The sequence below is a fragment of the Patagioenas fasciata genome, chromosome 28 (genome assembly GCF_037038585.1).
Source record: "Patagioenas fasciata isolate bPatFas1 chromosome 28, bPatFas1.hap1, whole genome shotgun sequence".
In the NCBI taxonomy this organism is placed as follows: domain Eukaryota; kingdom Metazoa; phylum Chordata; class Aves; order Columbiformes; family Columbidae; genus Patagioenas; species Patagioenas fasciata.
The window spans coordinates 5754488-5768185 of NC_092547.1; the positions used below are offsets into that span (position 1 = coordinate 5754488).

General features: G+C 64.0%; 3 protein-coding genes across 5 annotated transcripts; all 3 read right to left on the bottom strand.

The window, feature by feature from the left end:
- Nucleotides 1-163: 163 nt before the first annotated feature.
- SMAGP (small cell adhesion glycoprotein) lies at nucleotides 164-3192 on the bottom strand. Of its 3 annotated transcripts, none has more exons than XM_065859017.2 (5): nucleotides 2806-3192; nucleotides 2001-2128; nucleotides 750-797; nucleotides 581-658; nucleotides 164-509 (listed from the first exon to the last, which is right to left on the bottom strand). In XM_065859017.2, the coding sequence occupies exons 3-5, from the start codon at nucleotides 778-780 to the stop codon at nucleotides 340-342; spliced, it is 279 nt and encodes a 92-aa protein (XP_065715089.1). In that variant the 5' UTR covers nucleotides 781-797; nucleotides 2001-2128; nucleotides 2806-3192; the 3' UTR covers nucleotides 164-339. The 3 variants fall into 3 exon arrangements, with proteins under 3 accessions (XP_065715089.1, XP_071656040.1, XP_071656041.1); XM_071799939.1 differs by having other exon boundaries at nucleotides 2900-2960; XM_071799940.1 differs by lacking the exon at nucleotides 2806-3192 and having other exon boundaries at nucleotides 750-791; nucleotides 2001-2294.
- Nucleotides 3193-3336: 144 nt separating this feature from the next.
- On the bottom strand, nucleotides 3337-8481 carry BIN2 (bridging integrator 2). The gene is made up of 11 exons (XM_065858975.2): nucleotides 8327-8481; nucleotides 7245-7325; nucleotides 7081-7135; nucleotides 6581-6675; nucleotides 6382-6477; nucleotides 6212-6319; nucleotides 6050-6135; nucleotides 4896-4971; nucleotides 4626-4708; nucleotides 3643-4402; nucleotides 3337-3513 (listed from the first exon to the last, which is right to left on the bottom strand). The coding sequence occupies exons 1-11, from the start codon at nucleotides 8396-8398 to the stop codon at nucleotides 3436-3438; spliced, it is 1590 nt and encodes a 529-aa protein (XP_065715047.1). The 5' UTR covers nucleotides 8399-8481; the 3' UTR covers nucleotides 3337-3435.
- A 440-nt stretch (nucleotides 8482-8921) lies between these two features.
- Nucleotides 8922-13654, bottom strand: CELA1 (chymotrypsin like elastase 1). The gene is made up of 8 exons (XM_071800030.1): nucleotides 12780-13654; nucleotides 10842-10913; nucleotides 10657-10757; nucleotides 10312-10437; nucleotides 10080-10216; nucleotides 9340-9485; nucleotides 9106-9255; nucleotides 8922-9029 (listed from the first exon to the last, which is right to left on the bottom strand). The coding sequence occupies exons 1-8, from the start codon at nucleotides 12840-12842 to the stop codon at nucleotides 9012-9014; spliced, it is 813 nt and encodes a 270-aa protein (XP_071656131.1). The 5' UTR covers nucleotides 12843-13654; the 3' UTR covers nucleotides 8922-9011.
- Between the last annotated feature and the right edge of the window lie 44 nt (nucleotides 13655-13698).

A 13698-nucleotide genomic window follows, 5' to 3' on the forward strand; every position in this document is an offset into this window, starting at 1 on the left:
TCTGTGGGCTACGCCGGGGCTTCCCGTGCCCCCAATATGTGACGTTATTGACACCCGTGCTCAACCGCGGCTCCGGATCGGCCGCGCTGAGCCCCCGGCCCTCAGTCGGCGCGAGAAGAGAACCGGTGGTTTGGGAGGTAAGGAGGACAAAGATCAGCCAAGCGGTTTTCCGAGGTGTTTGTCCCCGGGGTGTATTTTAAAGCACCGAAGGGAGCAGACGGGTGCGTCCTCCCCAATCGCGTCTGTTGAATTTTCCTTCCACGGTTTAATAAATTAAGGAAAAGAAAAGCAGCTTATAGACCCACGACTCCAGGGAATTGGAACCTGAGGAGGGGGGTTTTAGATAAAATACTCCTCTTTCTCCCTGGCCGGAGCATCCTCCAGCGGCAGCGCCCGCTCGGGCTCCGCCGGCGGCTCGTACGTCAGGTAGGTGCCCTTGTTCCGGTACAGGTAGGTGACAATGACAACCAGCACGGTCAGCAGCGTGAGGAACACCAGGGTGATGACGACTGCGGAGAAAAGCCGCGGTGAACCCCGCTCAACCCGACCGGGGCGGCGGGACCCCCGGGAGCGGCCCCACCTGCGATGACGGCGGTGTTGGCGTCCTCGTGGAGAGGGGGGGTCTGGGCCTTCTTCAGCGAGGGCGTGGTCAGCTCCTCTTCATCGCCCGACAGAGAGGAGGAGCTCGGTGAGGCTGAGCCGGCCTTGGCTGGGCCGGGCTTAGCTGGTCGGGGCTGGGGAGGTCTCACCTGCGCTCACGGCGGGCTGCTCTCCTTCCATCGCATCGGCTCCTGCTCCTTCAGAGTAAAACAAAAGTATAAATTAACCATAAAAGGAAGAAAAGCCATAAATCCCCACGCGAGGTCCCGACAGGTTGTGTTTGGGGTGATGGAGACGAGGGAAAACCAGCCCCCGGCGCTGCGATTCGCTCCCGGACTTCAAGAGCTTTGAATTGCCCCCAGATCCTCCCCAGTCCGCCTGCGGGGGCTGCGGTTGCTGCTGCCGCTGCGAACGGAGGATGAACGGATGGAAACGCGGGGAAACCCCCCAAAAAGCGCGGGGTGCGGCCGGCGCCGGGCACGGGCGGCTCAGCGGCTCCGCGGGGCCGCGCCGCTGGGGGTCAGGAGCCAACAGACCCGGATTTCTGCTTGGAAAGAAGAGGAAACGGGAGAGCGGGAGCGCGGGGCGCCGGCTGCGGGGGACGGGGGCGCCGGCTGCGGGGGACGGGGGCGCCGGCTGCGGGGGACGGGGACCCCGGCTGCGGGGGACGGGGACACCGACTCGGCCGCTGACCCCGCGGCTTTGGGGAACAACCGGCTGAGCTGCGCGGGATCCGCCGGGAACATCGGGGCTCACGGGATCTGCTCAAATTTCACAGGAATTTGGGAAAATTATTTCCCCCCTTCCCAGCAGCCGGGGACCCAACGGCCTCGGGCCGGGACCCCAAATCTCCAGCAGGTCCCTCCAAATGCAACAACTGCCCCTGCGCTCAAAAGGGCACGAGACAGCAGCTCATTAAACCCAGCTTTGATTAAACCCGGCTTTGATTAAACCCAGCTCTGATTAAACCCGGCTTTTCATTAAACGCAGCCTTGCTTTAAACACAATTTTGCTTTATACCCAGTTTTGCTTTACACCCATCTTCGCATTAAAGCTGTCTTCGTGTTAAACCAAGCTTTGCATCACACCCAGCTTTGCTCCAAACCCAGCTTTGCTCTAAACCCAGCTTGTGGGGCTTCCCAAAGCCCGCCGCCGCCTTCCCGCGGAGCAGCAGCTGCTGCTTGGGTGGCTTTGCAGCCAAAAATGCCTAAAATTTCCCCCCAAAACAGATCAGATTGGGGTTTAAGGGAAGAGAGGCGAAGGCGTGGGAGGCGGCAGCTGGGGAGGGGGGGTCCCCCCGGCGCCCCCACCCCGGTCCAGCCCCGGGCACCGCGGGATGAGCCCCCAGCGCGGCAAACCCGGGATACGGGGGCATTCGGGTGTTTCGGGGTGCGGGTCACCTGGTGCAGGTCGGAGGCTCCGGGAGTCGCGGAGACAGACGGACAGACGGACAGACGGACAGACGGACAGACGGACAGACGGACAGAGGGACAGACGGACGCGCTCCCGTCCCGGGTCCGCACGTGCTCTGCAGAGCGAGGCGGGGGCGGTAGAGCAGTAACGACAGAGCAATCATCGTCTTCCTCATTCTTGCCCCAGAGCCGAGTTGCTCAAGAGCTGACACAGAGAACCCTCCCCGCCCAGAACCCCCCCGCAGCTCCTGCCCCGCAGCTCCGGTGAGAGCCGGCGGGAGCGGGGCCGCAGCCCGGCTCCCATCCCCTTCCCATCCCGCTCCCGTCCCGTTCCCATCCCATTCCTGTCCTGCTCCCGTCCCCTTCCCATCCCCTTCCTGTCCTGTTCCCATCCCCTTCCTGCCCCGTTCCCAAACCCCAGTCCCATTCCATTCCAAACCCCACTTCCAGCCCTATTCCCACTCCCATCCCCATTCCAATCCCCATTTCCACCCCATTCCCATCCCTTCCTATTCCCAAACCCCATTTTCATCTGTATTCCCATTCCAATCCCCATTCCCACCTCCATTCCCAATCCCACCCCCATTCCCGTCCCTATTCCCATTCCCAGCGCACAGACGACGGCACGACCACCCCCCCATCCCTCCCCCAGCCCCCAAAAGCCGCGTTCCCCCCCACCCCCATCTCCCCTTCCCCGCCGGCTTTTCCGTCTCCCGCCGCAGCGAGATCCCAACTTTCCCTTCCCACCCCCCAAAATCCAACCGGAACCCGCGGCCGAGCGCCCACGTTTCACCTTCTCCCCAAACCGCCGCGCTGCGCGGCACAACCGCGGTGCCGAGCCCCAGAGTCCCGGGGAAGGGGAGCGGGGGTGGCCGGGACGCCCGTACCTGCGCGCTGTGGGCGGCTGCGCCCCACGTGCGGCGGGGCCGGGCGCAGGCGTTGCCCTTTTCCTGCCTCACCTTTCCAGTTCGGCTGCAATAACCATAAAACCCCGAAACCCCCCCGCCGCCCCGTTAACCCCTCCCTGGCCGGGGATCCGGCCCGGCGCCCGCTGTCGACCGGCGGCAATGGGTTTTGGCTTCGGTGCGGGGGGTTCGCGGCGCGGGGAGGGGGGACGGGCGGTTGATTTGTGCACGGCCGCACGTTTTCCGGGCACCGGCGAAACCGGCTCGGTGCCTTTTTCCTGAGTCACCGCCAGGCAGCGGCGCCGGGTGTGCGGGACACGGTGACACCCCCTGCACCCGCACCGGGGACCGCCCGTGCTCGCGCTGCCCCGCACCCGCTGACGGGCGTTTCCAGGAGGGAATCCGGCGTTTCCGCCCCGTGTCAGCACGTTTCTGCCTTTATTTGGGACGGGGAAGCGCGCTGGGGCTGTGGTTTAACAGAACGGTGCCCGCGGCACCGCCAACTCCGGCTGCGGAGCTCAGAGGTGGGTGAGGGTCTCGCTGGCGGGGGGGTCCTGGTTGGCGCCCGGCTCTGCCGTCCCGGGACGGTCTCGCTCCTGGGGGCACACGGGGGTGACGGGGAATTTGTGCTTAAACCAGAGCCAGGACGGCCCGAGTGTGGCCGGGGGGTCAGGGTGACGTCCCCCCCCGCAATGTGTCCCCTCCCGTCACCACAGCTTCCTCACCTGAGTTTTGGCCACCGTCGGCTCGACCTCCGTCACCTCCGTGTCCCCCTGGGAGCCGCCGCGCTCGCCTGGGGACCCAGAGGCCGCGGCAGCGGTGACACCGCGGGGGACGCCCGGGGCGGGGGACGGTGGCTCCTCGGGACCCTCAGCGCTGGTGGCCGCGCCATCCGGCTGACGGGGGTCCTGTGTGGTGGCTTTGTCCGGCTGCGGTGACTGCGGTGGCTGTGGTGGCTGTGGTGACGCGGCACCGGCCGCCTGCGCGATGGCCTCGGACACAATCAGGGACGCCAGGGACGTGGCGATGTCCTCGGGTCCCCCCTGGTCCCCACTGGTGGCTCCCGCCGGCTCCGGACCCTGGTTTTCGGTGAGGTCAGAGGAGCGATTCCCCGGCTCCGTGGCTGTCACCGGTGTCCCCGGCTCCGTGGCTGTCACCGGTGTCCCCGGCTCCACGGTTGTCACCGGTGTCCCCGGCTCTGGGGACAGAGCTCTGGTGACGGTGACGGGCTCCAGGGCCTCCTCGCTGGACACCGACGCCGTCTCCGACAGGGACCCGGCGCTGGCGGGTGACGCCGGTGGGGGCCCGGGGACGGTGACACCCAGGTCCCCGTTGGAGACGGTGTCGGCGTCACCGCTGCCCGTCCCGGGGGACATCGGTGTCACCTCCGCTCCCAGCGCGGGCGGCCAGTCCGGTGCCTTCCCGGGGTGGGGGACCATGGCCGGGGGGCTCACGGGTGCGGAGATGACCAGCGAGCGGCGGCTGCTGCGGGGGGGCGGGGGGTGATGTCCCATCGCCCTGGGGACACCGCGGCGTCACCCCCCGCACAACTGGCAAACTCATCAACTCGGCACCACCAGAGTGTCCTTGACCTTGTGCCAGGACGTGCTCCTTCACCCCCGCCTGGCGCTGCGTCCCCCCCGCTGCCTTTTGGGGTGTGTGGGGGACACTGGTGACCGTGACCCCCCCGCCCTGTCCCCTCCCTCACCTGGAGACGCCTTTGACGACGAAGACCTTGCCCGAGTGCTGCTGCTCCAGCCGGCTCATCACCTCGTACAGGTCGCGGTTCAGCTGCCGGGGGGGCACAAAAACCATCAGAGGGGCCCCCGGTGCCCCCCGCCACCACCTTCTCTACGTTATTGTATTAACCAAACAGCAGCGTTATCACACCAACTAAGACAGCGCAAGGCTGGTGGCCGGCACCGGTGTAGCCGAAGTGGGGGGGTGTCATGGGCTTTTTGGGGTGCTGCCCCCCCACCTTGCTCATCTCCTTGTAGAAGACGTCGCGCAGGTTGGAGATGTTCTGGAAGATGCTCACATAGCAGGCGATGCGGCTGGGGGGACATGGCAGTCGGGGGGGGTTCAGGGACCCCGTCCCAGCCAACAGGTTTTGGGGACGTTTTGCTTTTTTGGGAGGGGGCTGTGCCTTTGCCAAAGGGGGGGCTGCAGGTGCCACCGGCTTTGGGGCGCGATCGTCCCTGCGGTGTCCCCCAGCCCCGCGGTGCCCCTGAACCTCTACGGTCACATCCGACTCCTGCGGTGTCCCTAAGCCCCTGTGACACCCCCAGCCCTTCTGATGTCCCCCAACCCCTCTGATGTCCCCCAGCCCTTTTGTTGTCCCCTAACCCCAAGTGGTCCCCCAGTCCCACAATGTCCCCCCACCTCTGACACCCCCAGCCCCACGATGTCCCCCAGTCCCACAATGTCCCCCCACCTCTGACACCCCCAGCCCCACGATGTCCCCCAGTCCCACAATGTCCCCCCACCTCTGACACCCCCAGCCCTGCGATGTCCCCTCACCTGTGACGTCCCCCAACCCTTTTGTTGTCCCCTAACCCCATGTGGTCCCCCAGCCGCACAACGTCCCCCCACCTCTGACACCCCCAGCCCTGCAATGTCCCCCCACCTCTGACACCCCCAGCCCTGCAATGTCCCCCCACCTCTGACACCCCCAGCCCTGCGATGTCCCCCCGCCTCTGACACCCCCAGCCCTGCGATGTCCCCCCGCCTCTGACACCCCCAGCCCCGCGATGTCCCCCCGCCTCTGACACCCCCAGCCCCGCGATGTCCCCCCACCTGTGACACCCCCAGCCCCGCGATGTCCCCCCACCTGTGACACCCCCAGCCCTGCGATGTCCCCCCACCTGTGACGTCCCCCAGCCCCGTGATGTCCCCCACCTGTGACACCCCCAGCCCCATGATGTCCCCCCACCTGTGACACCCCCAGCCCCGTGATGTCCCCCACCTGTGACACCCCCAGCCCCGTGATGTCCCCCCACCTGTGACACCCCCAGCCCCGTGATGTCCCCCACCTGTGACACCCCCAGCCCCGTGATGTCCCCCACCTGTGACACCCCCAGCCCCATGATGTCCCCCCACCTGTGACACCCGCAGCCCCGTGACACCCGGTACCTGCCGTACAGCACCGGCAGCTCGTCCCGCAGGTCCCTGTTCAGATCCTCAAACACCGCCTGGGCTTTGTTAAACTCCTCCTCGGCCTGGGGGGGACGGGAGGGGCTGTGGCTTTGGGGACACGGCCGGGACACGGGAGGGGTTCACCGGGGGGGGTCCCACCTTGGCGATCTTGGCCTCATCCTTTTTCTTGGCGCTCTGCAGGGCCTCCAGGTGGTGCCGGGCGCTGTCGTAATCCACCAGCTTGCGGCCCCGCTTGGCGATGCGCTCCTGCGGGACGGGGGGTCAGCCAGGATCGGGCCCCCGGCCCCTCTCCCCCCGACACGGGGTACCTTGAAGTCCCCAAACTGCGCCAGGTAATTCTCCATCAGGCGCAGGGCTTGGTCCGCCAGCTTGGCTTCGTAGTCCTCCCACAGCAGGTCGTTGCTCTGGGGGCACAGAGGGGGAAACGGGGTGAAACCCCCCAATTCCCACCCAACCCCCCTCGCCCGGTGCTCCAAGGGGACCCCGGGGGTGCGTCGGGGGGCTCACGTCTGCGATGGCTTTGAGCTCCCCGTGGCCGTCCCACTCGGGGCTGTAAATCTCCTGCAGCGTCTCGGCCACCCTGCGGGAGCTCTCGTGCATCACTGCGCCGGGGGGCAACCGCCATTGGTTAGGGTCGGAAACCACTTACCAGCATTGTCACCATCTACAGCTATCCATGAGCCATTGTATTTAGTATTACTCATTATACTTATTAATATTTAGTATCATTTAATATTAATTTAGCTAGTATTTATTATATATTATTCATTATATGTATTATTTATTATTATTTACTACTATTTATTATTATTACTTATTACTATTTATTATTACTTATTACTATTATTATTTATTGCTATTTATTATTATTACTATTTATTATTATCTATTACTATTTATTATTTATTACTACTTATTACAACTTATTACTATTTCTTTCCAGTTCTCCCGGGTGAGCAATCACGGAGCTGCTCAACCCCTTCCCAGCACATTTTGGGGTCCCGTACCTTTCACCGCCCCCACGAACGCCTTGAGGTCCTTGTAGAGTTTGTTGCCTTCATTCTGCAAACCAGGCAGGGAGGGGACACTCAGGGACATCCGCAGGGCATACGGGGGTGTCCCTGGGGCATACGGGGGTGTCCCCGTGCCCCCGTCCCTGTCCCCCCGTCACCTGCTGCAGCTGGAAGTTGTAGGCGCTTTGCTCGAACTGCTCGTCTTTGGTTTCCACCGTTTTGCCCAATTTCTGCAGAACCTGAGATGGAGAAATGGGAAAAACCGTCAGCCCCCAGCCCGGCGCTGCCCCCCGGGGGGGTGACCCCCAAAAAACCCCTTTCGGTTGGTGTTGATGGTTCAACGGAGCCGACACCGAGTGGGGATTTGGCTTGAGGACACAAAATTTCAGCACATGCCCCCGTGCTTTGACTTTTTAGGGGAAAACGGCAACTTTTTGGGTGCTGCCCCATCCCCTGGCTCTCTCGATCCCCCGATCGCGGTCGCGGTGCAGGCGAAGCCCGGGGTGCCACCCTGGGGGGGATGAGGACAGAGCGAGGCCGAAGGTGCCCCCGGAACCACGGAGGAGCACGGTGGGGGACCCTGGGGTGTCCAGGAAGGGGTTGAGGGGTTGACCCCCCAGGAAGCGCCTGCTCGGGGCTGATACCGCGGAGAAGCCGAATTTAGCCCCGAGCCAGGAAACCCGGGGGTGCGGGTGTTCAGCGGGGGGAGCTTTGTGCCACCCCCAAAATGAGAGATACCCCTGCTCGTTTTTGGGGGGAGAAAAAGAGACAGAGACGCTGCCAAACGGCCCCAAACCAGCCACAATTCACCCCGTTTCCGCAGCCCTTCCCCCTCGCTTCCTGTGCTGCCGATGGGGCTGCGCGGCTGTTTTCCCGTCACCAGGTCCCGCTGGGGACCGTCACCTCCAGCCGGCCCGAGGGACCCTGCGCCAGCACCACAAGGTCCCCCCGTCACCTCCGGAAGGTGTTTTGGGTGGAAAAATCCCACTTTGGAGACCCCCGATGTGGTTCGGGGGACTTTGCGGAGATGCCACCGAGGCCAAAGCCTCAGGGCAACGATGGCGCTGACCCAGAAGGACCCAAATTAACACCTTACGACACCCAAATCAACACCGCGTAGCACCCATGGGTGCCGAGCGCTGCCTGTTGTGCCCCCCCTTAGCGCGCGGTGGGGACTGAATTAAGGGATAAGAGAAAATAAAGGGTTTTGGTGCCGCGAGCGCCGCGGTGCCGCCCGTACCTTCTCCTGCGCCCGGCTGAAGCGCTTCTGGACCTGCCTGGCGAAGAGCCCGGCGCTCCTGCCCTCGGCCATGGCGGCGGCCCCGGCGCTTCGGCGCTCGCCACGGAGGAAGTCGGGAGGCGAAGCATCCGCCGGGCACCCCCGGAAAGGCTCCCCCTGCACCCCCGGCGCGGGGGAACCCGCACCCGCCGGCGCCTGCGCTGGGGTTCAGGGTGGGTTTTGGTGCAGTTTTGGTGCTGGTTTTCACCCCGGGTGCCAGGTGGGGTTGCTCCTCGGGGATGCTAAATGGAGCGAGGTGGTACCGGCCACTGAACCCAACGTCCCTCGTTGCAAAGGGGTCGGGTTTGGGTGAAAAATGGAGCTGGCGGATGGAAAAATCCCACCCGGAGCCCCCCGAGGAGCCCAGGACCAGGATGTGCACAATTGCCCCAGGTTTTCACCACCCCAAGGACTCTGCGGCCGCCCCGTGAGGCCGGAGCTTTGCCCTTCTAAGGAGCGAGGAAGAGGAGGAACCCGGCCAAAGGACAAACAGGAGGGGACGAGGACGCCGAGGGATGGAGGAGGGCGGACCAGGGACAAAGCATCCACCACCGGATAGAGGAACAGATTTTATTGATGCTATTTGCAGGTTTTAAGCCCGAAAAGGAAACATGGAGCAGGGGGGACGGGGGTCTCCTGACAGCATTCAGTTCTGGGCCAGCACCTGGAAAGAGAAGAGACGATGGAGCCGAGCGGGGCCGGAGCAGCAGCGCAACCCCAGCGCCGGGTCCCGGCCTTACGCTGTTGATCCAGGAGATGTAGGCGGAGACGCGGGTGAAGACGGTGGGTTTGTTCTTGACGTTGCAGCCCAGCGCGGACACGAAGCTGGTGACGCCGTGGACCTGGTACTGCCCGCTCACCACGCAGTGCAGCGGGCCGCCCGAGTCGCCCTGCGCGACCGAGGGACCGCGTGAGACCGGAGGAACCGGGGCGGGGGACGGCGGGAGGGGACGGCGGGGACGCCGCGGCCGTACCTGGCAGCCGGCGTGGATGCCGTCACCGCCGGCGCAGACCATGGTGTTCTTGACGGTGGAGCTCCAGTAGGAGGCCCTGGAGCAGGTCTGGTAGTCCACCACGGGCAGGTAGGCCTGCTGCAGGACGCTGGAGAGCTGCCCGTTGGCTGCGTGACACCGGGTTCTGGTTAACACCGCGCTGGCAAAGACCTGCCAGACCCACCCCTGCCAAAGCTGAGCCCACCAAGGGTCCCCCAACCCAAGCCAACCAACGCCGGGCATCGCCGTGCCCAGGGCAAAGCCCCAAGTGATGCCTCCTGGGCCGTCAAAAGGCTTAACAATCTCCTTCAGCCCTCCCCGTTTCCCACTTCTTTGGGGTGATTTAGGGCCAGGGTGCCCCATCGGAACTCACTGCAGGTGACACCCAACTGAGGGTTCCCCCAACCCAATGTTGGGCATCTCCATGCCTGGAGTGAAGCCCCGAGTGGTGCCTCCTACGGCAACAAAGGGCTCAAGAATATCGTTCATCCACCCTTCATTTCCCAGGTTTTTGGGGCGATTCAGGGCAGGGCCGCCCCGTCAGGACTCACTGCAGGTGACATCCCACCAAGGGTCCCCAACCCAACCCAACCCAACCCAACGTTGGGCATCGCTGTGCCCAGGACAAAGCCCTAAGTGATGCCTCCTGGGGCATCAAAGGGCTTAACAATGTCATCCACCCCCCCGTTTCCCAGGTTTTGGGGGGATTCGGCAGCACTCACTGCGGGTGAGCCCCCAGCCCGTGATGTAGCAGGTGTTGCCGTCGGGCAGGATGGAGCCCGACTCGGGCAGCACCGCCAGCTGCACCGAGCTGTTGAGGGTGGCGGAGCTGGCCAGGCGCAGCAGCGCGATGTCGTAGCTGCCGACAGGAGGGAGAGCACGGCGTGAGGACCCCCCCATTGTCTCGGTGCCCCCCCCGGCCCCCTCCCGCCGGCCTTACCCCACCGCCCTTACCCCGCCGCCACGTTGTTGGTGTTCCAGTTGGGGTGGACGATGATCTTGCTCAAGCTGAAGACCTGCTCGCTGCCCTCGCTCTTGTAGAGGTTGTGGTCACCGGCCACCACGCGGAACTGCAGGTTCCTGCCGGGAAAGCCAAAAACTCGGGATCGGGCCAGAAATCGGTGTTATTTCAATGTGAGGCGGTAGAGAAAGGATCAGCACAAGCAGAAGGTGCTCCCAGACACGGTCCGTGGAAGCCCTTAGTGCAGGACCGGCAAAGCCCCGTCGCTGCCGGGTTGGGGCGGCCCGAATGCCACCCGGGAGAGGTTGTTTTGGTAGAAACCCAACTTTGGCACTCACTGATCCACGCAATGGGCCGCCGTCAGCACCCAGTTTCTGTGGATGAGGGACCCGCCGCAGGTGTGGCGCCACCCGCCGCTGGAGTAATACTGCAGGGAGATCTGGGGGACGGAGACGTGGGGGGGTCAGCGCAGGGTCCGGGGGGGAGACCCCGGGGAGCCACCAGTGACCGGGGAAGGACCCACCTGTGATGGCCACGCGTGCGAAGACACCTCGGTGCCACCGACCACCCGCTGCGTCCCGCGGAGACCCGGCTGCTCATCCGGCTGCTCATCGGGCTGCTCATCGGGCTGCTCATCCGGCTGCTCATCCGGCTGCTCATCCGGCTGCTCATCGGGCTGCTCATCCGGCTGCTCATCGGGCTGCTCATCCGGCTGCTCATCCGGCTGCTCATCCGGCCGCTGATCCGGTTTCTGACCCGGCCGCTGATCGGGCCGCTGATCCGGTTTCTGACCCGGCCGCTGATCCGGTTTCTGACCCAGCTGCTGATCGGGCTGCTCATCCGGTTTCTGACCCGGCCGCTGATCGGGCTGCTGATCCGGTTTCTGACCTGGCCGCTGATCTGGTTTCTGACCCAGCTGCTGATCCGGCTGCTGATCCGGTTTCTGACCCGGCCGCTGATCCGGTTTCTGACCCAGCTGCTGATCCGGCTGCTGATCCGGTTTCTGACCTGGCCGCTGATCCGGTTTCTGACCCGGCCGCTGATCGGGCTGCTGATCCGGTTTCTGACCCGGCCGCTGATCCGGTTTCTGACCCAGCTGCTGATCGGGCTGCTGATCCGGTTTCTGACCTGGCCGCTGATCTGGTTTCTGACCCAGCTGCTGATCGGGCTGCTGATCCGGTTTCTGACCCGGCCGCTGATCCGGTTTCTGACCCAGCTGCTGATCGGGCTGCTGATCCGGTTTCTGACCTGGCCGCTGATCCGGTTTCTGACCCAGCTGCTGATCCGGTTTCTGACCCAGCTGCTGATCCGGCTGCTGATCCGGTTTCTGACCCGGCCGCTGATCCGGTTTCTGACCCAGCTGCTGATCCGGCTGCTGATCCGGTTTCTGACCTGGCCGCTGATCCGGTTTCTGACCCGGCCGCTGATCGGGCTGCTGATCCGGTTTCTGACCCGGCCGCTGATCCGGTTTCTGACCCAGCTGCTGATCGGGCTGCTGATCCGGTTTCTGACCTGGCCGCTGATCTGGTTTCTGACCCAGCTGCTGATCGGGCTGCTGATCCGGTTTCTGACCTGGCCGCTGATCCGGTTTCTGACCCAGCTGCTGATCGGGCTGCTGATCCGGTTTCTGACCCGGCCGCTGATCCGGTTTCTGACCCAGCTGCTGATCGGGCTGCTCATCCGGTTTCTGACCCGGCCGCTGACCTGGCTGGTGACCAGGCCGGTGACCTGGCTGCTGATCCGGTTGCTGCTGATCCGGTTGCTGCTGATCCGGTTGCTGACCTGGCCGGTGACCTGGCTGGTGATCCGGTTGCTGCTGATCCGGTTGCTGCTGATCCGGTTGCTGCTGATCCGGTTGCTGACCTGGCCGGTGACCTGGCTGCTGATCCGGTTGCTGCTGATCCGGTTGCTGCTGATCCGGTTGCTGCTGATCCGGTTGCTGACCTGGCCGGTGACCTAGCTGGTGATCCGGCCGCTGACCAGGCTGCTGATCCAGTTTCTGACCTGGCTGCTGACCCGGCCGCTTACCCGGCTGCTGATTTGGCTGCTGACCTAACTGGTGATCTGGCTGCTGATCCGGTTGCTGACCTGGCTGCTGACCCGGCCGCTTACCCGGCTGCTGATTTGGCTGCTGATCCGGTTGCTGACCTGGCTGCTGACCTAACTGGTGATCTGGCTGCTGACCCGGCTGCTGATTTGGCTGCTGACCTAACTGGTGATCTGGCTGCTGATCCGGTTGCTGACCTGGCCCCTTACCTGGGTGCTGATTTGGCTGTTGATCCGGCTGCTGGCCCGGCCGTCGATCCAGCTGGAGGAGACCCGGCCGTCGATCCAGCTGGAGGAGACCCGGCCGTCGATCCAGCTGGAGACCCGGCCGGAGACCCGGCTCGAGGCATCGCCCTGCGGGACACAGCGGGGAGGGCATGAAACACAACCCATAGCACCATCGTTACCGGTTAACGAGGGCCGTGGGTCCGGACTCACCGCAGAGGGCGAGGGCGGCGAGGAGCAGGAGCCGCAGCATCGTCCTGGATCACCGCGGCGTCACCCACAGCAGCGGCGGCGCCGACCCAGGATTTATAGGGGACGGGGAAGGAGGGACGGGAAGAAAAGCAGGTGCTGCGGTGCTATCGAGCAGCCTTGGCCTCTTCCAGAACACACACGGCCCCGGGGAGGGGGCTGGAAAACCCCAGCTGTCCCCAAGTCTCCCAAACCCCGGGGGGACAATGCTCCTGCATCTTCCTCCTCCATGCACACCGGGCACCGTTGTCACGAGTTCCTCCCGGCCTCGACCCCCGGGGACGCCCCGGTCACAGCTCATGTTCGTCCCCCCAAGCTCCAAGAGTTTTATGCGAATATGAACAGATGGGGAAATGGGGGTGAACGCAGGACAAGAGCTTCACCCCTCCCAAAAACCCCCCCAGGACAGGCAGCACCGGGGCTGGATGGGACCTACACGAGGCACTTTGAGGTTAAATGAACATCAGCGTGGTTTGTATTGAAAACCTGATTTCTGGCCAAAAAGAGTTTTGTGTCCCCCCCATATTTAAAAAGAAATGGAGGGTGTTGAAGTTTTTGCTCCGCTCCTGGAACTCTCGATGGAAAACGGCGCTCGATTGCGACAGGGGGCCATTGCTTCACCCCTTGGGAAGGAAAACACGGAAAGGACAAAACCCACCTGCTGCATTTCTGCTCTTATCACCAAGGAAATCGAGATTTCGCGGGCTAAACTGGCCCTAAATAACCTGGTTTCACCAGCACAGGGGGGACCCAGGGCAGCGAAACCCCCGCCCGGAACAGCGACCTCCCAGCCCCATTCAAACCACCCGAGTCTGACACCGGGTGCAAAAGGGGCTTTAAATCCACGTGGGGGCTGCCGA